The 27,695-nt window shown below is 32.7% G+C and overlaps 1 protein-coding gene across 4 annotated transcripts; it reads left to right on the top strand.

The window, feature by feature from the left end:
- The first annotated feature begins 1,103 nt into the window (after positions 1 to 1,103).
- On the top strand, positions 1,104 to 27,695 carry LOC115884327 (probable chitinase 2). Of its 4 annotated transcripts, XM_030902899.1 has the most exons (8): positions 15,444 to 15,992; positions 16,393 to 16,643; positions 17,082 to 17,285; positions 17,381 to 17,626; positions 17,686 to 17,885; positions 17,977 to 18,136; positions 18,192 to 18,340; positions 23,296 to 23,491. In XM_030902899.1, exons 2-7 carry the CDS (start codon positions 16,442 to 16,444, stop codon positions 18,317 to 18,319), a joined length of 1,140 nt encoding a protein of 379 aa, XP_030758759.1. In that variant the 5' UTR covers positions 15,444 to 15,992; positions 16,393 to 16,441; the 3' UTR covers positions 18,320 to 18,340; positions 23,296 to 23,491. The 4 variants fall into 4 exon arrangements, with proteins under 4 accessions (XP_030758740.1, XP_030758732.1, XP_030758759.1 ...); XM_030902872.1 differs by lacking the exons at positions 15,444 to 15,992; positions 16,393 to 16,643; positions 17,082 to 17,285; ... (2 more) ...; positions 17,977 to 18,136; positions 18,192 to 18,340 and adding exons at positions 1,107 to 1,548; positions 2,118 to 2,282; positions 23,566 to 23,662; ... (1 more) ...; positions 26,978 to 27,349; positions 27,407 to 27,695; XM_030902890.1 differs by having other exon boundaries at positions 15,444 to 16,643.

Raw genomic sequence — 27,695 nt, forward strand, 5'->3', positions numbered from 1 at the left:
AATATATCTCGTATTTTCGTTGTTTAGTGATATCTAATAATTGATATTATTAATAATATACCGTATGATCGAAAAAAACTGCGCCAAGTTGGCTTGAAAATGATGATCGATGGCATACTGCTTTTTGAACAAAGTGTCACAATATGACATGGTCAGATCTATTGTTTCAAATCACTTGACGTTTAAAGTCATAGGCTACTGGTTAAAATCAAGAAAAATATACCCTTTAAAACTAAATCTTAAATATAACTTAAACACGATTTATTTTAGGTATAGGAACATATGGGCAGAAAGTAACGAATTGGAAAACCTTTTCACTAATGAAATAAAAAAGTAGGTTTCCATTTGAAAAAAAATATATTTTATAAATTTTTAATCGCTAAATTCCGCGACAGCTGCGGCGATTATTCTATGACATTCGAACAATTTATTTTTTGAAATAGATAGCCACATATGTCTTCTCTTTATGTGGCAGTGGTTGTGGTAATCACTAAATTTAACGGCTTATTTAATTCAGGCTCTGGTTTAGGCTATATAGACATTTTTTGACAGGCAGTTTTTTCGTCCAAAAATTTTAAATATTTTTTTTCTCGTATCGAGTGTTAATGTAAAAATTCATAAAATTTTACAGAAAGTGTGTAATAAAAAATTGGGATACTCATTTAAAATAAGAAAGTTGCTGTCAACTTCCGGTATTTCCGGAAGTGCCGCCATATTGAAAATATTTTTAATCGATAGATCTCGTTCTGAAACAATGATGTTCAAAAAATCTCCGATTCTCTATCTATGTAGTTCTCTAGAAACTTCTAATGCACGCTCAGCCTGAGACACATGTGGGACACTTTCCTGCAATGATTTAATACCGATATTTTGTATATCGATCTGATTCAAACATACCTAGTTACGTTTATAACATTTAAAACCTTGGTTTTAAACAGTTTGAAAACAATGACTACCAAACCCCAATAATAATCGGAAACCGCAAAAAATAAATATAAATCAAATAATTTCCATAATAAAAATAAAACCAATAAAAATAATCAGCCAAAATAATTAAAGGAAATCGGTTTATATAATATAAAAAATCTGGAGCTGAACAAGTGGTTTGGAGAAATTTCGCAAAAAATATTCGTCTTTGACAATCTTCTGTATCGAAGTATAATTCGTACCATCGTTTGTACCACCACCATCAACATCAAACTCGAAAACAATATGATACAGTGAAAGGTTTATACGAAGACCTCGAACTCAACCAGGGCAGAGTTCTTCTGGTCCTTGCTAGTTTGCGGTACTCTTTCTATACCGTCGGTACTGCATAGAAACGAAACCAAGAGAGACAGATAGAAGTTCTGCAAAGTGTTGTTGTTGCGGTATTTTAATGCACTGGAATATTTAATCTAATGGTACCTTGTTCGTGAGAGACAAAGGCCTGGTTTGTATTTATTTATTTATGCAAGTACCGAACTTTGAGTATGGTACTGCAGTGGAAAATAATACTTTGCTTATGTACCATGTTCGGGGTAAAATATGGAACAATGCAGAGCACAGGTATGACAACAAAAGATTAATTTTTCACTTTCTGTAATAGTATATAACACCCTAATTTTTAATGACTTTCTAATATACAAGGTGATCTTTCAGATAATATGTTTTTTGTCAAAGAAAAAACCCACATAGAAAAATGTTAAAGTAACATTTTAAATAAATGTGTTTATATTCTTTACAACTTTCTTTTACAACAAACAGAACTCACCGTAGAATTTATTAGTAAGCGATTTTGAAAATTGTTTTTGACAATATTATTTGTTATATTACTTTCGCTAAATCTTTTTAAAATCAAATAATTTTACGGATAATTTTTAACGCAAAAATATGTTTGTTTAAAAGTTGACATTTTTATTAATATTGGTGTGAAATTTGATTTTAACGCTTTCATTCAAATCAAATTAGCAATTAATAATAGTTTGCGAGATTATCAAAATAAATAGGTGGTTGACCTAAAATCGTCAATTAACTATGCTTATAATTCAAATTTTAAACGGTCATTTGGAAAAAAACATTTATCCACAAAAGAATAAACGCTTATTTATACAAATTGGTATTTACTGATATTCCAGAACCTAAACATGGTAAAGTGGTGGTGTGCTACGTGGGTACATGGTCAGTTTACAGACCAGGTCGTGGTTCATTCGCTATAGAGAACCTAGATCCTACTTTGTGTACTCACATTATCTACTCTTTCGCTGGATTGAACCCCAAGGAGGATTCTATCAAATCTTTAGGTCAGTACACGAATATCTCCATTAATGCAATGTTATACAACTAACAATACGCAAAGTCCTCAAGAAACGATTTACAAATTGACATTATAAAATGACCTTTATGTAATGTGCTAGACTATGTTCTACTGTGTAAAATTTTCTGCAGTTACTTCTTTATTGTGCTTGATAAAAAATACCTACTATATTGGTCACACTTCAACATCGAACTTATTGTACTATAATCTATAATATACATATATTAGCGATACCAATTAAACTTTTAGTCACGTAATCGAGGGCGCGATTTTTAAATTCATTATTGTCAACCATGGACATATTCGGTGCCGGGCTGACTAACTAGAATTTAAATTTCCCGCTGGGGACTTAGATAATACGTAAAAAATGTGAAGTTGCCACATTTATTTATTTATTTCCTGACATTGCCATTCTTTTTGATACTTTAGTTTTGTATTAGTTTTTGGTTTAAATGAATTGTGTTATTGTGATACTTTAGGCTTAAATTTTTTTACTAGTAGACCTTGCAGGCGAAAATTGTTATTTGACACATATTGACGACTCTTTTAGTGCGAAGTGTACAAGATAGCTTAATAGCCGCTGCAAAAAAACTCAACGCAACCTTATTAAAATGTTTTGAACGGGAAAACGGTAGTAATAACCCTTTATGTCCCTTAAGTACTGTAAAGGGCGTGAGTTTTTTTTATGTAAATAATAACTGTTTATACAGGATGTCTCAATATTCCGTAGACATAGAACTACCACAGAACAGATACAAATCTTGTATCTGTTCTGTGGAACTACTACGTATTTTTGAAATCAAAATAAGTTCATTGGACACAATTTACCTCTATACAGGGTGGCGCACCTCATTCGCCTCGGTTGATTATAGGAAAACGGATAGATGTAGAAACAAAATATTTTATGGTTATATGTGGGGAGGCAATATGCACAATTTAAAATTATTTTGAAATATACAGGGTGTTTCAGAACTATTATCCATACCAAAGTTATATTTTTTCTTATGGAACACCCGGTATTTTATTTCATTTTTGGATTCTTGGGCACAAAAAATATATTTTTTATGAGGTTTAAGTATGTTTAAATTTTTTGGTTTTTGAGATATTTAAAGATAGTTAAATATGCATGCTACAATAGAATAGATTATTAACACCCTGTACATTACTTTTCAGAATTAATTCTTGTGCTGAGTTTAAAGGTAGAAAAATAAACTTTACTGAAAAATTATATTTTTCCCTTAAATTTATACAGGGGTACCAAAAATTGCTGATCTATTTTAAGGATACATTTTATATAAAAACTTCGTTATTTCAAATGCAACACACTGAATTTTTTAAAATAAATCGAAGCAGATTCAAATTCTCTTTCGAACTATATTAAGGATTCCTATACATATCTAGCTCAGATTTTGAATAAAAAGCGATTTTTTAATAAAATGGCAATCAAGATGGCTGGTGTCGCCATGGCAATTTTTTAGTGACAGTTAGTAGCTATTTTCAAATTCGACGTTAGTTTATGGACATTATTATTTAGACTTTATAAGTACTGTTATACAGTTTACATAAATTTACCCACAATAGCTTAAGAAGTAAGTATTCATTATTTTGTCAAGAAAAATAAAGCAGTATCTGCTGGCGAAACGATATGTTACTAGCGATTTTATTTTGTGAGGAAAATTGCTTCTTGGCCTCAAGGGCTTATGCTTAAAGATATCCAAAGATATTGAAAAACTACTTGTGCTATTTCGCAGAGCTAGTAGTGTGGTTTATAGAAAACCTATTAGGCAAAAACTTGTCGGTTAAAGCAAAGAAAATGATTTTGCCGTAATTGGTTCTTTTACAGAAAGTCATCGTTAAATAAATCAAAGAACTACTTCTTCGTTTTTCTTGATAGAATAATAAATACATATTTAATAAATATTATTTATAAAACTAGTGTAGGCAAATTAAATAAAAGTAAACTGCTATAAATTTAAATAAAGTCTAATATTCTTGGTTGCCGTTTTATTGAAAAATTGCTCTTTATTCAAAATCTGAGCTAGATAGGTATAGGAAACCCTAACATAGTTTGAAAGAGCATTTGAATTGTTTCGATTTATTTAAAAAAATACAGGGTGTTGTGTTTGAAATAACGAAGTTTTTTATGTAAAATACATATTTAAAATAGACCATCAATTTTTGATACCCCTGTATACATTAAACGACGCAATCTAATTTTTCAGTAAAGTTTATTTCTCTGTCTTAAAAGACAGCACAAGAATTAATTCTGAAAAGCAATGTACCGGGTGTTGACAATTTTTTTATTATAGCATGCATATATTTAAATATCTTTAAATATCTCAGAAACCAAAGCTTGTAAACAGGTTTAACCCTTATAATAAATGCCTTATTTTGTGTCCAAGGATCCAAATATGATATAAAATACCGGGTGTTCCATAAGAAAAAATATAACTTTGGTGTGGATCTTAGTTCTGACACACCCTGTACATTTCAAAATAATTTTAAATTACGCACATTACTTTCCCACATATACCTATAAAATATTTTGTTTCTACATCTTTCCGTTTTCGTATAATCAACCGAGGTGAATGAGGTGCGCCACCCTGTACAAAGTGCTTCGTTTATCCGTTAGAGGGCATCAAACTTAATAATAAATAAGCCCATTTTTTTCAGATATCTTAAGAACCGTTATTCCGATTTGACTAAAATTTTGTTTTTTTTTTGGTTTGGTTTTGGCTATGTTTTGCTAAGTGCCCTAACATTTGACTTTCACAAAAATGAAGAAAAGGTACGGGAAGGGTGAAAACTGCCCCCATCCCTACATAAATTTTAGTATAAATATTTTCCAACTCAACCGACGACCGATTTTTTTTTTCGTAAAATGGTCCTTCTAGTATTTACTACAATTTTTGTTCCTTGTAAAAAAACCACCGCGCATACTTTTTGTGGAAAAAAAAAATATTTTTCCGAAGCTGATTTCCAAAAAGTGTTTTTAGCACATCAAGCCTATGGAGGCGCATAAAATCTATTATGCTCTAATAATTTATTTGGCAAAAATATGGAATTTTATGTTAGTATCACAAATTATATTTGACAATAAGCTTCATAAAAAGCTTAAAAAAATAATAAATTTTAAATTAATTAACGTTCAGGTTTATTTTTTATTGTCCTCTAACGAACAAACGAAGAACTTTTGTATAAAGGCAAATTATGTGCAAATAACTTATTTTGATTCAAAAAATACGTAGTTCTTCTATGTCCACGGAATATTGGAACTCCCTGTATATTTTGTAGGTCTGTTTTAGATAAATAAATTCTCCAAAAATGTTTTTCTCAAAAACTATGCGATGTGGCGTTCATCTACAAAATTTATATTATTATTACAAAAAATGCAGTAAATACTAGAAGGACCATTTTACGAAGAGAAAATATGTCATCGGTGGAGTTGAAAAATATTTACACTAAAATCTTTGTAGGGATGTGGGTAGTTTTCATCCTTCCCGTGCTTTTTCTTAATTTTTGGGAAAGTAAAATGTTAAAGCACGTAGCAAAATACAGTCATCCAAAATCTCATTCAAATCGGAATAACGGTTCTTAAAATATCTAAAAAATGTGATTATTTTTTTAAAGTTTGATGCCCTCTAGCGGACAAACAAAGCACTTTTGTATAGGGGTAAATTATGTCCAATAAACTTATTCTGATTCGAAAATACGTAGTAAAATTCGTTCTGGAATGTCGACGGAATGTTGGGACACCCCCTGTACCTGTATATTTATAATTATTTTTGTTTCGATATCGGTTATTTTGTCGATATCGGCCTCCTTGATGAGATAAATGTAATTTTATTAATTTGCCTTGATCCAAGTCTAATAGCAACATTTAAAAAATTTAATATTATTAACTTGCGAAAGTTTTAAATAAGTACTAATTGATTCCTCATCAGAAAATATGAAGAAAAGTTCCTATAAACATGTGTATAGGAATGCATAGTTTTAGAGTTACAGGATGTTAAAAAACATTAAAATTAGGTTTTTTGTAATTATATCTTAAATACCATTATTTTTTATTTGAAATTACTGTAAGTTGGACTAATAGTAATAATAACTAATAGTAATAAATATTTAATAATAAATTAGGTAAAATATATAATTTATTAATTTAATTTTTATGTTAATTTTATTAATTGTGATTAATAAAATTGCGTTTATCTCATCAAGGAGGCCGAATTTGACAAAATATCAAGAGATAACTTTTAATTGGCATTAAACAGCCTACACAATTTTGATATCAAAAGAAAAAAGTCAGTGGCTTATATATTTTTTAAATATTCTAGTGATAACCTATATGCACGTCCCTGATAAATGTATCGACAATTTTTTAGCATTAAAATATGTAGCACTCATAGTAAATTTTACCAGGGTTGGCACGATTTAAATCAAATGATTTAAATCAAGTGATTTTTTTAATTTTAATCATGTGATTTAAATCAAAAAGAAATAATTTTATTGAAACTTTATAATAAATCAAAAAATAACTGTAAAAGTTATAAAATTGTGTCCTAGAAAACTAGAAAAAATATTTCTATAACAGATATATAACAGATAATAAATCGAAAAATACTTGTAAATGTATATAAAATGTATATAAAACTATATAAAAATATCTATTCATCAAAATTTAAATGTTGGACCGATTTTTGAAGTAATTTCGTGTGAATCCATAGACCGCTAAACGCAGGGATTTATTTTAAAATTTATGTATAAGTGACAAAAATTCGCTGTTCGAATCATATCATTCGCAAAGTCTAGTGCCAGAACTAGGTTCTTCTGATATAGAGACTATATCTTCATTCCCGAGATTCTATAATAGTTGTCAGAAAATGTTTTTTATATTTTTTTTGAAACGGTTGTATGTTTCCAAATTCCTACCGACATTTTCATCTGCAGTAAGTACTTTACACTTTGACATTAGATAATACATACTAATTTCATTCTCGACTTAAGACTATTTCCGAACAATAGTGTATTGTTTTATTAGGAGTAAAAATTATACTTTTTTTGACGATGCTGCAGCTTTGAAGGGCCATCGTAAAGCTATTCCGACGTTACAGGGAGGCACAAAAAGTAAATGTATTTTTACTACGAATAGAACATAGTATTTCTTTTAAAACATTACAAATGTTTTTTTAATCAATTTCAAACATTGCAAATAATAGGAACAGTAATCGAGCAACAATTTATACACTCGTTGAATTTGACACTTAATATCAGTTTAATATTATATTTTTGTACTTTTGTGCTTAGGCGTAAAAGTGCTTTACTTTTATGCCTAGGCGTTAAAATGACAAAAGTTAATAGTTTTGAGATGTTTGAAAAAAAAATCCTTTTGATCTGAAGCGAGCGATTTTTTTTGCGGAATATATTGGTGACCGATGTGGAAATCTACGGCTATGACAAACGCGCCGTAGAATCGTTAATGTTATCGGTATCGTACAGAGTTATAAAGATTTAGCCATTTAGGATAGGACTTTAATTGCAAATAAGTCCTAGTGATTTGGAAATCCCATTTAAATATTGTTTTGAATTAAAATCAAAAAATCTGATTTAAATAAAAAAAATCTGATTTAAATCAAATAAATCTGATTTTTTTTTATTTTTTTTTGAAAAATCATGATTTTTTCCAACCCTGAATTTTACCCTCAAAATTTCATTCGAATCACTAAAAGTACTTGGAAAAAAATTATAATAAATCAAAAAATTATTAAGACACCCTGTAGCTACGAAACCAAACAAAATCGGATCTATGTTGATATGAGAAATAAATCTTATTTTTACATGCGGATCTCCCCACGAGATATGGCACATGTTTTTTGAAACACCCTGTATATACATACCCCTTCGGCAACCGCAGTTTTGGGTCGGTGTTTACGACATGTCCATTAGGATGGAACGAAAAAAAAATTTTTTTCCAAAATATTTTTACACAAGCCTCAAAATGTGCCTTTAGATAAGTAGTTTTTTTTCTCAAAAGCTCAGCGCCCTGCCTTTGTACAGTACGTCCGTCCGTTCTGTAGCTACGGGGAATCCGTGAGAGGGGAAACGATATTCTCTCGATGTTTTTCGTAAAAAAATAAGACGATGCGTCCCATCAATAAAAATTCTACAAATTTGCAAGTAGCCAATAAAATGAGCAGACGTACTGTACATCTGCTGGATCTGTGTCTATGAAAGGAATGCGGACAAAAAACATTTAAATAAACAGCAATATATTTTATACGTCGATTTGACGACTGCGTCACCGCAAATCGCTCCGCCCACTCATTTTATTGGCTACTTGCAAATTTGTTGAATTTTTATTGATGGGACGCGTCGTCTAATTTTTTACGAAAAACATCGAGAGAATATCGTTTCCCCTCTCACGGATACCCCGTAGCTACAGAACGGACAGACGTACTGTACTGTATCTTCAGGTTCCTCACGGGCCTGAAATGCCGAGATATTTTGAAAAATAATTGTTTTTTAGCCCGTCAACATATTTGATAATTATTGATCTTTTACCTTTAACACACTGCTTAACATGACTGTAAAATATAACCCAATAATGTTATCCAAACTAAATCACTTAAATTATTGTTTTCTGGTTCCTCAATATATTTGAAACTTGTCCACCTGCATGATAAACTACCATCCGTGGCACTTGCCTGTCACAAAGTTGGAGTTTCAGATCACGCTGCCGCTATAATCGCAAATGCTGTTTTAGAGGATATTGGAGTAGTGTTTAAAAGCAGTTCTACACAGATAGTAGATAGAATGAAGATCAGGAGGGCCAGAATGTCTCAACGTAACATTTGTACTAGTGTGTGCTAGTGTATTAGGTGAAATGTCGTTATTAGGCGTGTTTTATTAGACAGTTTCAATTCTGTGTTATTATAATAGACAGTTTCAATTTTACAACAGCTGGGGTTTCACAGTTATCTAGTTTCTGTCCAATAACACCTTTGAGTCCACCGGGACCCGAAGTTTCACCATCTAAAAATCTTTTACTAAAAAGGAAGTTCCTTTGCAAGGAGCACATTTTGAGGCTTGTGTGAAAATATTTTGGAAAAAAAGTGTTTTTTCGTTCCACCCTAATTTCCATAGTAGTTACAGCAATCTACAAGTTGGAGAGAGAAAAATTCGAAGTATTTATTACGTAACCACTTAACCCGACGCCGACACTAGATTTAATGCGATTGGGAAAATGTTTGCTCTCCTTTCCTTATTCAGTACATTTTATTGTAATGAGCGTATTGACCGCACTCTTCGTACTCATGAAAATCAACATCCAAGGCCAGAATTGCTGACCCGGTATGCGTGATTTCTATATGAAGATCATAAAGTAATTAAAATAATTAATTTTTATATTTCTCTATGATGAAGATATTAGACATGTGTTACCCAGTGGCGGCTCGTGGCATGTGGGACTGGGTAGGCGACAATATTTTAATTACATCTATTTGTTCCCCAAAATTTACATAATATCTTAACCCAGTTCGTAAAAACCAATATGTTAGCTTATGGGTTAAAACATAGCTTAACTTAATTGTTAAAGGGAATCCACTAAAACACGCTTCAGTTGAACAGTATATTCACTTTTGTTAAGTATAATATTTTAGTAACAATAAACGTTGTGAAAAATACAAATGCTTTTTACAATTACTATTAGTTCTGACCTTCGACAAAAATCTCTCTAAAGCCCCGTTCTCAGAACTGCGTCGTGTCGACAGCGACACTGATTGACACTTCAAACGACCAATGGGAGCTGTACGAAATTTAAAATTGACAGCTGTTTGAATTTTGCACAAATCTGATTGGTTCTTTTGTCGTGTCGCTGGCGACAGTCGCAGTTCTGAGAACGGGACTTAAAGCTCCGTTCTCAGAACAGCGACTGTCGCCAGCGACACGTCAAGAGGACCAATGAGATTTGTACAAAATTCAAACAGCTGTCAATTTTAAATTTAGTACAGCTCCCATTGGTTGTTTGAAACGTCAAACTGTGTCGCCAGCGACACGACGTCGTTCTGAGAACGGGGCTTAACAATCTATGACAAGTGATAAGTAAGTGCTGTCATGTTGACGTCTCTGAATTATCGATATGATTAAAGGCGCCAAATTCAAAATATTAACTCTAAATAAAACAGTTCAAAACTATCTTAACACACCCACTTTTTGAAATGTTTTTCTTTTCTTCTTTTAAAAATGATTACTTCTTTCTTGAGTTATACTTCTTCTAGTCCTAAGGCACTTCTTAATTCTTCAAAAGCTTTCTTCGAAAGGGCTTTTGTGAATATGTCAGCTTGTTGATTTTTACTTGGGATGTATATTGGATAAATTTCACCATTTGTATACTTCTCTCTGATGAAATGATATCTCACATCTATGTGTTTTGTTCGGTGATGCTGATCTGAAGTCTTAATCAATCGAATTGCACTCTGGTTGTCTACGAAGAGCTGTATGGGCAAACTACATGTTTCATTAATGTCAACTAAAAATTGCTTTAACCACAGGGCTTCTTTGGTAGCATCAGAAGCAGCAATATACTCGGCTTCGGTGGTTGATAGGGTTACAGTTTGTTGTTTCTTACTTGACCATGTCACAGGTCCAGTAATTTTGAAAATATACCCACTGGTTGATTTACGTGTTTCTTTATCACTCGCATAGTCTGAGTCACAATAGCCAGTAATCTGAATGGTGTCTATGTTTGTGTATCTAATATGACACTATATTGATTAAAGATCTTATTATACGTTTTACAGCAAGCCAGTGAGCTTTCGAATGATTGTTCAAATAGCGACTAACTACACCCACTGAATGTGAAATGTCTGGTCTACTTACAGTTGCGAGGAACATCAAACAACCAACTGCATGTCTGTACGGTACTTTTTCACATTGTTCTGTCTCAAGCATTGATAAGTCTTGATTTGGATCTTCTGGAGTACTTACTGGAGTTGCATCTGTCATATTAAATCGTTCTATTATCTGTTGAGTGTAATGTTTTTGACTTATAACTATTTCATTATTTCTTTTTGAAATTTCTAGACCTACAAAATAATTATTTTACCATATGAAGCTAATTAGCTTCATTAAATGTTATTTCAAATTGATCTTTGAGTTTATTCAGCACTGTTTCTATTGAGGAAATCTTCTTTGATATTATTAATCCATCATCTACATATAAAGCAAGAAATACTTTTTCATTGTTGACTTGACCTTGGTATACACATCTGTCTGATTCACACTGTTTGAAACCAAAACTACATAGAAAATTATTAAAAGTCTTGTTCCAACATCTTGGAGCTTGTTTTAAACCATATAATGATTTTCTTAATTTGCAAACACTGTTTGAACTGTATTTATCTTTTATACCATCTGGCAGGAACATAAAAATATCTTCTTCCAAGTCACCATATAAGAATGCAGTCTTAATATCAAATTGCATAATTTCATAACTTCTTGCTGCTGCAATGGCTAGTAAAATTCTAATTGAATCATACCTGACTGTTGGTGAGAAAATTTCATTATAGTCTATGCCTTCTTTTTGTCTGAAACCTCTTGCACAAAGTCTAGCTTTGTATCTTGATATTTTGCCATTTTTGTCTCGTTTTACTCGAAATACCCATTTGCAGTCAATTGGTCTCTGTCCTGGTTCTTGATTTACAATTTGCCAAGTATTGTTTCGTTCTAATGCTTCTATTTCTTCTTAAATGGCAAACTTCCATTGCATTGTTTCTTTACTCTTCATTGCCTGTTCAAATGTTTCAAGAATGTCTAACTCTACAAAATTTAAATCAAAATCTTTAAATCTAGGTGGTAACCTAACACTTCTTCTTGGTCTTTGTTCTTCAATCTCTATAACCTCTTGATCTTGTACTACTTCTTCTTCTTCTTCTTCTAACAAATCATTCTCAATCTGAATATCTAATGGGACTGAATGGGAATGAACTTTGTCAGTAAGTGGTCATCGTGAAACAAGAAGAAGAAGAAGAACTTTGTCAGTAAAACCTCTTGAATCTTCGTTAAATAACACATTTCTAGATACTGTTATCTTTTTGGTATTTGTGTCAAACAATCTGTAATTAGTGGAGTTGTTATGATATCCAACAAATATCATTTTCTGACTCTTTGCTTCAAGTTTTGTTCTGTTTACATTGGGAATATGAACAAAAGCTTCACATCCAAATATTCTCAGATGACTTAAGGTAGGCTTACCTCCACACCAAATTTCATAAGGTGTCGAACCTGGAGCTTGCATTGTAGGCGTTCTGTTTAAAATGTACACAGCTGTATTGACAGCTTCAGCCCAGAGGTATTTTGGAACTTTTGCTGCATGTATCATTGACCTTGCACTTTCAATTAAGGTTCTATTGTCACGTTCTGCCCTTCCATTTTGCTCTGGAGTGTATGGTGCAGTGTTTTCTAGAGTAATCCCCTCTTGTCTTAAAAATTCCTTAAATTGACTGTTATTGTATTCTGTACCATTGTCAACGTGTAAAATTTTAACAGAATAGCCAAACTTTGTTTTGACTTTGTTTGTAAAAGTCTTAAAACATTCTAACACATCACTTTTGTGTTTGATAAAGTATGCTACTCTGTAGCCGGAATTTTCATCTTTAAATGTAACAAAATACCTTGCTCCTTAAACAGAGGGTATGTCCATTGGACCACAAACATCACTAAAAATTCGTTCTGCAGGCTTCAGTTTTGTGTGTTTTCTTGACTTAAATGGTAATCTATGTTGTTTACGATATGAACATCCTTCACAGAAAAACTTTTCAGTGTCATTGAGACATACCATTTATCAAACCATCTTTTATCATCTTCTTGGTATATTCTTGATTTATATGGCCTAGCCTTTCATGCCATAACTTGAAGTTATTTTTCTTTGTAGCAGTATCAGCATTTAATACCAATGTATAAAATAACATTTTGTATATGTTATTGTCGTCACGAATTGCTGTGGCAACTAACTTGTCTAACTGAAAGATTTCTGCTCGTGAACCTTCTTTGACAACTTTCATTCCTTTATTTGTAATAGCTCCTTCAGAGAATAGATTTTTCCGTAGTTCTGGAACAAAAAGTACATCATTAATTGTAGCATTCTGCCATTTGTTATCAATTAATTTTCTTATTCTTATTGTTCCTTTTCCTTGAACTTCCAAACTTTGATTATTCCCTAACCAAACTTTTGATTTGAACTCTTCAAAAATGGAGAAAAAGTCTCTGCGGTAGCACATATGAGCTGACGCTCCACTGTCCATTATCCATTTTTCTTCGCTGTTTATCTGATTCTCTGTTTCTACATTGAAAGCAGTCTCACTACTGGTACTGAGCACTGTATCATTTGATTGTTCTTTGCTTTGATTATTTGCTTTTCTTTTAGGTTTTCTGCAATTTCTGGCAATATGCCCTTTCTTGTGACAGTTATAGCAAGTAATACTACTTTTTGTAGATTTTTGAATCTGGTTGGTTTTGTCCTTCAGAGATACTGCTGCTAGAGCAGTTTCTGCTTCTTCATAGCTTGATAGACTAGCTTCTTCATCAAGCAAGCGTGCAGTAAGATTTGCTATAGTCTGCTTATTTTCATCTAAAGATAGCCAAGCTTGTCTCACATTTCTATACTTCATTGGTAAAGAGCTTAGTACCTTTGTCATTACCGCTGTGTCACTTATTAACTCACCTGATTTTCTTATCTGTCTAGCTAGGTTTTCTACTTTTGCAATATGCTGTGCTATAGTATCATTGGGATTCATTTTGTACTGGTGGAATCTCTCATGAACTAGCATTTTGTTAGTTTCGGACTTTTGCATATATATAGCATCCAGCTTTTGAAGCATCTCTTTCGCACTTTCGCAGTTTTCAATAAGTGTGATTTGCTTCAGGTCCATTGTCGATGTTAGCAAAAACATTGCTTGTGCATCTTGCCTTATCCATTCAGTTAGCTCTTCAGGCTGTGCTGCAGATGGTGGAACTTTTTCAAGTACATCATATATACCTTTTGCTTTAAGTGCACATCGCATCTAGAATTTCCACTGCAAGTAATTGTTTCCATCAAATTTACTTACTGATGTGACGTCAATTTTGTCAGCCATCTTTCTGTTTATTTTACTCTCGACTGTTCAACAATTTAACTAAATTTCTTTTAGTTCTTTAGCGTGTAGGAGCCGTCCTGGGCCCATAACCTGTTAAAGGGGATCCACTAAAACACGCTTCAGTTGAACAGTATATTAACTTTTGTTAAGTATAATATTTTAGTAACAATAAACGTTGTGAAAAATACAAATGTTTTTTACAATTACCATTAGTTCTGACCTTCGACTATGCTTCGACAAAAATCTCTCTAACAATCTATGACAAGTGACAAGTAAGTGCTGTCATGTTGACGTCTCTGAATTATCGATATGATTAAAGGCGCCAAATTCAAAATATTAACTCTAAATAAAACAGTTCAAAACTATCTTAACATTAATAAATAAATGAAAAAACGAAATAACTTAATAATAATAATTTTATTATTATATCAGTAATGTTATCAGATTATTGAAGGGCTATGATATACTTGTAAATGGTATGAATGTATTGTATACGTCGCATAAATTGCATGAATTAGATTATCCATATTGAAAATCAACATTAATTACTCCAAATTTTAATCTAAATTAATACTTATCCGTATCTCCTCCTTGTTAACTTAGAAATTAACATCCAAATGCACTGTACACTAACAGGAACATCAAATGCACTGTACACAATAATTCAAGTCAATAATAGGGAGTCGATAAACAGATTAAAATCTGTTTTAAAATTTGTAATTAAAATTAAAGTTTTAAATACTGATAACGTATGATGAATAATATACTATGGAAACCACCGAATTTCTAAAACCTATCGAGATCGAGCTCCACGCGCATGCCGAGGCGACCGAAGATATCGCCTAAACCCCGCCTTAATTCGACGTAGTCATCGATTTCCATTGCTACCGAGCGATGAGTTAGAGAGAGACAAAAGACAGACACATCGACGGCTGAGTGGGAGATCAAAATTTAATTTGAAAGGCGATGTTACCCAGGTAGCAGGAGCACGTCACAATGACGTTATTATATGGTGATAACTCGTCAATACTCGTCATGTATTCCAAAATAACCAGAAATTGACGACATAATGACGTCAGATAAATGACGCCAAAATGATGTAATATCATATCACGTCATTTTAACGTGATTTTCGGGTGATATAATATGTATAAGAACATTATGAATTTTTTTATTGCGTTTTCACGATAAAATTAATGTTTTCTAACTTCGCGCGATATATACCAAATTCTACTACTCAGTTCGTTCGATTTTATCCGTATATTTTAACCGATCAACTACTTTAATTGATATTTGACGTTTTTGGTTTTGAAAAATTGTGAGGTTATGATCGTGGCGTGGGGTCGAGTGGTTTGGAGGGAAAACGGAACGAAATAATAATTAATACCTGTGATTAATACCAATTTCCCGTCTTCATGTGGTTTTTGATTATGGAATGGCGAATGGCGGTATGATATTAAATAGATAAACAAAGGACAAAGGATTAGTATTGCTGTGACTGTTGATCTTCGGTGTTAGGTGCTACTATATTCTATATTCTTGTAGATAAGTGCAGGGTCATCTTTCTGGTAAGTATTATAAATTATAAGTGTAATATTTACAATTTTTTCAATTTAATTGGGCATTATGTCGTCAATCAAAGAGTCTCCATACACTTTTAAGGAAGTACCTAATGTAATGATATCCTGAGGGCTATCCATATAGTTGTAAATCAATACATTTTATCTCAAGACGTTTTCTATACCTATTTGTTTATCATAGAACAATTCAATTTATCAGATGTATAAGTAAGTCGAGGTGTAAGTGTATATATTATCTGACCAACGAATCTGAAGCTACGGGGCATCGGTGATTCCAATTATCTCTCCGTCACTAAGTATACCTAAATTGGTTACCCCTAAATTACCTAATTCTTAAATTTTTGTGTTTAATTTGTATTTTGTTTGGATTTTTTTTCTATTTTTGTAGTGTTGGTGTTGGCTTAGAATAAATCTGTAGTGTACGTTATCCATACAAGATGACTTATGTGGGAGTGGAATTTTTAGACAATGGTGGAATAGGTTTGGTCCACTCGTCGTGGCTTACCCCTTTGAAGAAAGAGGCATTTTGGCCACCTTATAAAACATCTAATCTTTTCAATAGAGCAATTTCTACTCCTGAAGAACCTAGTCAGAGTAGTTGGAAATTATATCCTGTTAAACGTTTGTTTTTTGAATGTGGTGTGTATAATATCTTTAATAGTTTTTGAAATTGAATCTAGAAATCTTTGGCTTTTTCTTAGTAATTTATTAATCTAATCTCTGGTGTAAAATGTTACACTTTGAGTACCTAAGTTTAAATTCTGAAGGTATGTTGTTACGTCATCTATGTCACTAAGCATATTCTAATGGAATTTATTGGTGGCAGCACTATGATGTAACATCATATCATCAAAATTCAAACTTCAATCAGGTTTAACCATATACATATGGGATTTTTATAGGAAGCATTATATAAAATAATATTTATTAGGTTGTATTTTCCTTGGAATTTTCAGAACAAAAACCTGGGTAACAAATAGTTTTTTTTGCAGTAAAAGTCAGAATTAGATTGTATATTTGCCATAAGTATTTCTAACTTTATGTGCACCTCGCCTAATTAATTTAATTTTTTTACAGACAGCTTAGAAAAAGCTCAAAAGAATTTAAAAAAGTGTGAAGAAACATCAGACATACAGTCATCAGAATCTGACTCAGCCTTGGGCACTAGAAAAAAATTCAGTGTGAAGAGGTATTTATCTGATTATTCCACCAGTGAAGGTGAAGAGGATGAACCACTTTCAAAATTTCCAAGGCCGCCTACTTTTCCAAAAGTAAAACCTGGTAAATATAAATAACAACAAACATTTTGGCAGTTTACAGGGATGTTTATTGCTGTTATGTCTTGAATCTAATAAATACATACTATTTCTAAACAGATGACTCAAATTGTCAGAAAACATTGAAAACCCCATCAGCTAGGGGTTCCAATAGTGATATTTCTGTATCCAACAAAATTACTCCCAATACCCAAACATTGAGAGAAAATTTGAATGTGTCACATGATGTGTCATCACCATCACTTATTGATGAAGATCAAGATATAACTTTGACACCTTGTATTCAATCAACTTTATCTGACAGTAATAGAACTGAGACTAGAACCATAACTGTGTCTGCTAATGGTATAATATTTTTTTGTGGGTCTATTGCATTAACTATCTGTTTTTTTTTTCTATTTTAGGTTTGGACAAAATTTTTAAAGAGGTGAGAAAATTAAGGGAAGAAATAAAAGAGGTTAAGGGATTACTTAAACAAACAAGGAACATAACTACTGTTTCTTGTTTACCTGATATTCCAGTGGAATTTCCTCTGGAAAGTATTGCTAATTTGCAAACCTTGGAGGAGTATCTAAATTCACAGGAGGACAGTTCCAATGATTTGGTAATGATTATTATTGTATTATTTAGTATTTTTGTCATTATAGCAAGACATATTAAGTACCTAGTTTTTTATGATTAATTTTCTATTTTAGGCTTCATATTTTTCAACGCTAGGGGGTAATGGAATCCCTGCTCAGGTCAATAGAATTTTGAGAATGGTCATGTCAGATTTTTTAGCTACACATTATAATTTTGCCGGGCAACGAAATAAACAAGCTTTCGGAAACACAAAATTAGTGAATGTCATCATACGTAAGTAGACGACTAAAAAATATGAATATAGCATAAACATTTTTCTTATGTCTAGGCGCCATACAGATTAAATCTCCATCTACAACTACAGTGGTTATTGAGAATGCAGTAAAAACTTGGTTGAAGCATGCTAAGCAGAGAATGGAAAAGAAGCATAAGCAAGGACAAAAGTTTACTCCTTAATTTATTTTATTATTACCTAATGTAAGTGCAAGTAACATTTACTATTATTTTTTTAAATGTCAAAACGAAAACCGAAAGAATTTGTTGGTGCAAGGCAAAAATCTAGGAGGGCTTTAATAGCTTCACAACAATTTGCACAAAATATTTTACAAGATAAAGATAGTTGTAAGGACACTGTTGCCAATAATCTTAGTGAATATGCTCAGGTAGATAGTAATACTTTTAACATTATACCAAACTGTGATAATAGTACTTCAAGTTTAGAAATTGTTCAGTCACAAACTTTAAATAATACTGATTGTAGTGACACTTCATCTATTTCAAATTCTCCATCATCCTCAATTTCTGACCAAGACGATTCACATCAAGAAAATACAAAGCTTTGTCAGCAGTTAGTTGAATGGGCAACTGTGAAACATAAAATAACACACTCTGCTTTAACTGACCTTCTCCACATACTTTCGCCTTACCATCCTGAACTACCTTTAGATAGCCGAACCTTGCTAGCTACTCCTAATTCAACTGACATCGTTACTTTGGAAACTGGTCAATTTTGTTATTTTGGCCTAAAAAATGTTATATCAAAAATGTGTCAAATAGTTCAATTAATTGAGAAATTCAGCTTTGTTTTAATGTTGATGGTATTCCGTTATTTAAAAGTTCAAAATCACAACTTTGGCCGATTTTATGTTCAATTAAAAATATTCCCTGTAGTAATCCTTTTACAGTTGCAGTTTTTGTGGTAAAAGTAAACCTAAACCTTTAAATACATTTTTAAAACCATTTATAGAAGAACTAAATACCTTCCTTCAGAATGGATTTATAAATGGGTCAAATGAATATGTTGAAATCAAAGTGCATAGCTTTATTTGCGATGCTCCTGCACGAGCTTACTTAAAGTGCACGAAATCGCACACAGGATATTCCTCTTGCGATAAATGCACCGTCCGTGGAGAGTATTATATGAACAAAGTTGTTCTTGACAGCTTAATATCTCAAAAGCGCACCGACGAAGCGTTTAGACAGCAACTTGACGAGGACCATCATATTGCGCAAACTCCATTAACTGAATTACCGATAGATTTGATTAAATCTTTTCCAATCGATTACATGCATAATATTTGCTTAGGCATTGTTAAAAAATTATTAAATACTTGGATTGGCGGCCCATTAAAAGTCAGACTTCCAAGTCAAAAAGTAAAAATTATATCTGAACGTCTACTTGATTTAAAAACACATATACCGGTAGAATTTAATCGAAAGCCTCGCTCTCGATGAGCTCCAATACTGGAAAGCGACCGAGTTTAGAATGTTTTTAATTTACTTGGGTCCTTTGTTTTAAAGATCTTGTAGATATTGCGATTTACGAGAATTTCCTTGCATTTCATTTTTCGATCTCTATATTATTGTCAAAAACATATTAAACAATTTGGAGTTCTCTTCGTAAAAGATATTATAAATGTTTTTATTCAACATTTGAAAACAATAGATGGTAAAGAGTTTATTATTTATAATGTGCATTTGTTATCACACATTTGTGATGATGTAGAAATATTTGGTGTGCTCGACAACTTTTCAGCCTTCCCTTTTGAGAACTATTTAGGACAACTAAAATCTTTAGTAAAAGCTCCTACAAATCCTTTTACAACAAATTCATCGTCGGCTAGTTGAAAGAGACCTATTAATTTCAAAAATAAATATTGAATTTAATCATCTTAAACTTCTTCTAGAACACTCGAGAGGGCCGTTACCTGTTTTAAATAAACAAATTAAATACCATAAACAGTTCGGTAAAATTATTTTTCATGAAACAACTCTGTCAGTAATAACTCAGGCAAAGGCAGACTGCTATTGCTTGTGCCAAACGATAAAGGAAATAATAAAGTTATTGAAATTCATAATATTATAAAAGCAAGTGATAATGAGATTTACCTTATCGGTAAAGAATTTCTTTATTATTCTGATTTATATTCATATCCATACCCCTCTAGTGAATTGAGTATATATGTTGTCAATAATTTATCAGATCTTAAGATCTGGTCAATCACTCAGGATTATTGGCAAATGTGTCGTTTTGCCATTTAAGGAAAAAGGTTTTGTAGCATTTCCAATTATACATAGTATATAATTTATAATAATTGTAAATATTTGATATGTATGTACGTTTTTTAATATAGGTAGCTATATTAGCATTTCAAAATGTAATGGTTTCATTTTTCTTGCAGTAGTATCTAGTATATAATCACGTTAATATCACGTACCCAATATTACCTGTAATATTACGTTAAAATGACGTCTGCAATATGACGTCATTCGTCTGAGACATTAGGAAGTGATTTTCACGTCATATTTACGTCATTTAATTCGTCATATCTCGTCACTTGCTGACCAGAATTTAACGTCATTTTTACGTGACATTGCTTCCTGGGTATAGAAATCGCCGAACAAAGATGAATGCATATACACCAACGGTCAAAATTATTTTGATTTCTAACGCTGCATACGCCAGCGATAGTTAATATATTAATATAAAAGACTACAAATATTAAATTAATATTAATTGTTACAACTCATTTCCGTGTATTAATATACATATGCATTGGCAACATTAATAAAGATAAATATTATAATGTAAAAAAAATCTGACAAAATTGTAGGGTAGGCGCCGCCTAACCTTGCCTACCCTGACGAGCCGCCACTGGTGTTACCTTACTAGACTTGGGTTCTAAAGAAACTAGACTTGTACACCGATATGTTTATTTTTCAACATGCCGTGGGCGTGTTTTGTTTACGCTGGTTAATCTCTGGGGTTAATTTTTGTTTGTTTAGATCGCCGGCTATACGCTATAGTAACAGAAGTCTAGTATATTTAGCAATCACGCACCCACTACACCCAGTATACCTCCAAGACTAACAGAAAAAATATACGATGTACTTAAACAGGCGTTAAACGGTAGCCTACTAAAATGCCGTTAATAGGTATTGTGACGTCGTTCATGTCGGCGGAAAGTAATGCCTAGCTATAAGCATTTTGCAAGAGCACTTGTGGCTCCGTGGCTGAGGCTATCGCTTCGTGAGCGAATGGTCCGTGGTTCAAATCTCAAGCCGACCATGACTTTTTTATATTTTTTTTGCTTATAGCGTGATCTTATTGCATTGATTTCACTCTTTTTGGTTGGATTGGTTTAGTTATTTGGCGGGTTGGTTAGCGTGGTTATTTGGAGGGTGTTAATTCATTGGTTAGTTGGTTATTTGGTGGGGTTGGTCACAGCCATATATTTTTGGCTGTACTTAAACTGCCATTAAACGGTAGCTTACTAAAATGCCGTTAATAGGTATGACGTTGTTGATGTGACGCACTTGACGGCTTTATGAAATATAGGAATTTTATAAGGACTAACCAACGCTATCCACCCCACCAAATAACCAACTTAACCAACGCAACTAACCTCGACACTGATAAAAAATATAAAAAACAAATATAAATTAGTAAAAATCAACCAACCCCACCAAATAACCAACTAACCAATGAATTAACCCCCTCCAAATAACCACGCTAACCAACCCGCCAAATAACTAAACCAATCCAACCAAAAAGTGTGAAACCAATGCAATAAGATCACGCTATAAGCAAAAATAATATAAAAAAGTCTTGGTCGGCGTGAGATTTGAACCACAGGCCATTCGCTTACGAAACGATAGCCTCAGCCACTGACCCACAGGTGCTCTTGCAAAAAGCTTAAAGGTTGTCGCCCACTAGACCGCGGCGCGACGCGGCGCGGCGCCATGTAGAAATTTCTTTTGTCTGCTTGCCATGTATTTAAATGGACCAACGCACATTAGAGCGCGCAGCGCAGAAGCGCGCCGCGGGATTTCCGTCAAGAAGTCGGAAGACTTCTCTAGCAACTTTTTCGTCTCCGCGTTTCGGCGCGTTGCAGTGTGCGTACTAAGGGAAATAATTTTGCATTCGAGTCTTTTCAGTTGGCTTTTTGACTAGGAACTAGTGATATGTATCAATGGCAGAATTGTATTTTTAAAGGTAAATTAGGCAAATCGATTTTCATAAAGGAATATGATATTTTTTTTTAGTCTTCCCTCACTAGAGACAGATGGACGAAATGCCTTTCTATCAAAGATTTAATATAATTGAGGGGTGTAGAGGCAAAACTGGCAATCTCCACTTTTTAACAAAAGTGACAATCTCCAATTTTTAAATTCTAATTACCTAAATATATAAAAAAGATCAGGGTTCTTTTGACCACATGACTAATATACAAAGAATATACACATCAGAATAAATAAGAATTATCAAAAATATTAGTAATTTGTCTCTTCTGAAAAAATATGAGGAGTAGATATACCCGGTGTTTTTTCTTCTAAAACCCTCAATTGAGGAGTGCGTAAAATCTGTGGTAAAATGTTTCCTTTATATTTTGTAATACTGAAAAAAATGATTTTGTCTTTTATTAAATCTGGAAAAAGATGGTAAAATTCTCCAAACTTCTTTCTTTTTTTGTTAATCGTATGAGTCCAAACTTTTCCTCACCCCCTCTTCCTCTTCCTCTGTTAGAAGAGCACAAAAAATACGCTTTCGTCCGTACTTGAACTCATTGCTTTAAAAACTAAACTACAGTAAGTAAAAAACACTTCGACTATAACTAAATAGCGTTGCCGCGTTTCAAAAGCGCGCTATAGTGGGCGCAGTCCCTTCACAGCCGGAAAAAATTCTCTTCTCAGCGCCGCGCCGCGCAGCGGTCTAGTAGGCGACAACCTTAAGGCTAGGCATTACTTTCCGCCGACATGAACGACGTCACAATATCTATTAACGGCATTTTAGTAGGCTACCGTTTAACGGCTGTTTAAGTACATCGAAAATATACATATAGGACTTTGTGTAATATTAGTTGCATATCTTGTGATATAATTACTTAATCAGGCTATCCATAATTAATTTGTTAAGTGATATTTATTTACAGATCCATGGCAAGATTTGACGGAAGATTATGGTAAGGGAGGATACCAAAAGATGACGAATTTGAGATTAAGATATCCGCATTTGAAGGTGTCTCTTGCCATTGGAGGATGGAATGAGGGTTCAGCAAATTATTCTAAAATGGTGGCAGACCCTGCAAGGAGAAGTAAATTCGTCTCTAATGCAGTGGATTTCATCAGGTTAGATAATAAAAAAACTAAATAGTAAAGATAGAATTGAAAAATATTATATGATTCTATAAGATTTTTTACAGAAAATACCACTTCGACGGGTTGGACTTGGACTGGGAGTTTCCTGCGAAAAGAGGCGGAGCCCCAGAAGACAAACTTAACTTTTTGTTATTAGTTAAGGTAAATATTTTCCGCCATAACAAATACAGAGTGTTTCAAAAACATGTGAATCGGTCAGGACAAAGCAGATATGTTGATATAGGTTCGATTCTTCTTTGTTTCGTAGTTACAGAGGGTTAATGTCTTAATTTTTTTTTCGATTTATATATATCTTCGAAGTGCTTTTAGAGATTCGAATGAAATTTTGGGAGTAAAAGGTACTATAAGTGCGACATATTTTAATGATGAAAAAGAGTCGATATATTCACCAGGGACGTGCATATGAGTTATCACTGGAATTTTTCTAAAGAAAAACTGCGCCACTGACTCTACTTTCTTTTGTTATCATATTTCTGTAGACTATTTAATGCCGATTGTATTCTCTCTTGATATTTTGTCGATTTCAGTCTCCTTGGTGAGATATACACAATTTTATTAATTTCGCTTAATCCCTTTGAATAAGAAGATTAATCCAAAACTAATAACCTTTAAAAAATTGTAATGTCCTTAACTGACTAAAGTGTTAAACTCACTGATTCCCCATCAAAAAAATATGAAAGAAAGTTCCTATAAACATGCGTGCGGAAATGCATAGTTTAAATGTTATAGGATATCTTCTTTTCTTGAATTTTTGATCTAGGGAGCACTAAACATCAGTGTTATAAATTTTAATAAAATTTAATAATATTAAATATTCCAGTTACATTACTAATATTATACCCATATGCACGTCACTGGTGAATCTATTGACACTTTTTTAGCATTAAGATTTTAATACTCGTGTAGGAAAACTTGGAAGAAAATTATAATAAATCGAAAAAACATTTTTTTTGAGACTTTAACCCCCTGTAGCTACGAAACAAAAAGCAGAATAGAACCTATGTTCATATAAAAAATAAATCTTATTTTTACGTGAGGAATCTCCCCACTAGAGATGGCACACATTTTTTTAAACATCCTGTATCTACACAGTGTGAGTCTTATATAAGTACATATAGTGTTATGGGTAGTATATATTACCACAGAAACACGTCTAAGAGGCTTTTTTCGCGATAAAATCGAAAATTTGGTTTGGTTTGGTTGCGTTTGAAGCAATTTGAAGAAAAAAACTGGAAATTTTTTTTAATTTTTAGTTAAAAAACATAATATCTTCATAGATGAATCAATATGGCAACATAGATAGTAGATTAAATTTTCAAGAAAAAAAACAGTAAAGATCCAGTGGTTCTTAACATTTAAGTGAAAAATCATTTTTTTTTATTTTCAAAGTAAAATATTCAGGTTATTATTATGCTTATTTGAAAAACGGTATGGAGATGGAGAAAATATGTTTCTTTAATCGAGATCTACCGAAAATATTTACACTTATTTAAGACTGACCCTGTATATTCCCTGTATAATTTTGTTAATACTCTACTGGTGACTAATTAATGCTATGAATCTAGTACTCTGTATACTGATAGAGATATAGGTATTTACCGTAAAGACGCATTCTCATGACTCGTGTACTTGACAAACATTTGTAATTGGTATACAGGGTATACACGGTGAGTCGGGCATCTATACAGAATTTCTAAATTATTTATTAAATGACCTGCGCCGCACTCCCGCCAAACACTGTAGACCAATAAAAAATACTTGCCAAGTACACGAGTCGTGAGAATGCGACTTATATTTTAAGCTACTATTTTGTAGTTTCTAATAAGAAATGTGTTTATTCACCCGGGTGCAAATTATTATGCCATTTTTAATGGTTAAATCGTCAATTTCAACGACTCCATCCGGTATAAATCTGATTATGGATAATAAACGGTTAAATCGAAAGGTCACGCTAAATAAGTAATTTTATTCAGAGTAGAGATGTGTATTAATATCGACATCGATAGGTTTTTTTCTAAAATAAACATCTTTAATTGAAGGAACTGAAAGCTGCGCTACGGAAACACAAATTATTGTTGACCGCAGCGTTCGGCGCGGGGAAGGACACAATCGATGTAGCCTATGATGTTGAAGGCCTGGCTGTATACCTGGACTTCATCCACATGATGTGCTACGATTATCACGGAGCTTGGGATCAAAAAACAGGACCTAACTCTCCCCTCAAGAGTGCTGACAATCTTAATGTCGTAAGTTCTAATAGTATTTTTGTGTTGTATCTGTTACATTGGGTTTTTAGCCTAGTAATATTATAGTAGGCCTAACTAAAAATTGTGAATTTCCTATAGGCTTGGTGCATTCTCGGCGGGTGCTGTCACCATCGGAGAATATCGTAAACAACTAGTATATACAAATATATCTCTGAGTTTAAATATCTTTGAGTATATACAAATTCACGGGTTTAAATAGCGTTTATACGAAAAATGTATTTAATTACCTATTCTAAAAGTGTTAAGATCGCTGTCATTTTATATGTAAAATTATATGGGAAATGTCATCAATCGTCATTTCCAAGTTAACTGCACTCCTTTTTTTTCGATCATACGGTATAATTTGTGAAAATTCTAGAAATAAAAATAAAAAAGTAAATATTTTGATATATTCAGAAGCTCTAACTTGTATTATAATTTAATATTCCAGTTAAAAAATGTTAGATGAGTTCAACTCATCGGTTCAACTACGGTAGCGAGCAAAAGTACATAATTATAATTTTAGAAGATGTTCATAAAACATTTAATTACTAGTTGATTAAAAAAAGTATATATTAATATTGCAAATTATACTTTATCCTCTCGGAGTATATGTCTATTTAATTTTTTGATTACGTAACGAACACTTTGTTTACTAACTTGTTTCGTCGAACGTCGAACTGCTTGAATCCATTTTTGCTTTTGATCAAATCGGTGTGAGAAACTATGAAGCTATAAAATGTTGTTTTGGAAGTGTTGAATATCCGAGAAAGTTGAATTATTGAATGTTATTGCACCCAACAACGCAATAATTACGTTCTCCTTTACGCGTTAACATTTTTTTGGCAGTTTTATTAACATTTGAAATTGTCACAACACAACGCGATGCCTAGTTCAAATTCTTTTTCAGTTATTTTTTACTACCCGAAACAGCGTTACATCACATAAACCTCGTACCTGAGTGAACCTGTAGTCTCAATAACTGCACTAGCAAAAAATTAAAATACTTAAATATTATGACAAAACCACGATGTCAATATTATTTTAATAATTTTAACATGCCGGCGCCGACGGCGCGGCGTGAAATACAACTGATAATCTCTGATTTCTGCCGTTGAAGCGCTGCGGTCGGAATTTGTTGAAATCAACTGAAATGCACCAAAAACCTTTCCTTGGACTTAAAATAACTAATTCATTTGCTTTTCTCAAGGAATATTCCATCAACTACATGTTGAAATCGGGTGCCCCTCCTAACAAACTGGTAATCGGGGTACCACTTTATGGAAGAACGTTCGAATTATCTGAACCCATAAATCTAACTTCAAAGAGGAAAGTCAAACTGGGAATGCCATCTACCAACGTGGGATTTCAGGGTCCCTTCACCAGAGAAAACGGGTTCATGGGGTACAACGAGATCTGCCTGGAGCTAAACAACAAAACTGAACCCTGGAAAAAATTCTGGGATAGTGAGAGTAGCACTCCCTTTGCTGTGCGTGGCAAGCAAGTGATAACTTATGACGATGAAAGATCTATCTTCGAAAAAGTACGCTTTGCCATGGAAAAGAATCTTGCAGGTGTAATGGTAAGGACATATTGATAATTTAACAATGCAGAAATTATTTTTTTATATATATTTCAGGTATGGTCCATAGATACGGATGATTTTCAAGGCGATTGTGCCGATTCAGAAGAAGATTCAAACTTTCCCCTTATGAAGGCTATCAATAAAAGTATCGAAACGTCGTTGGAGGATATAAAAAATAGAATTTCACACGATAAACAAGACCAGAAAGCTGAAGGCTCGCATATTCGCCCTAATGTTATAACGTTAGTGGTATTTTGTGTATTTTTAATGTTAAACAGTTGGTCTTAAGTTTTTATAAAATATATATAAATATATATCATCTAGAATCAGTTTTTTAAGTAAT

This window comes from Sitophilus oryzae, unplaced genomic scaffold (genome assembly GCF_002938485.1).
Source record: "Sitophilus oryzae breed Bouriz unplaced genomic scaffold, Soryzae_2.0 scaffold_111_pilon_pilon, whole genome shotgun sequence".
Classification (NCBI taxonomy): Eukaryota; Metazoa; Arthropoda; class Insecta; order Coleoptera; family Curculionidae; genus Sitophilus; species Sitophilus oryzae.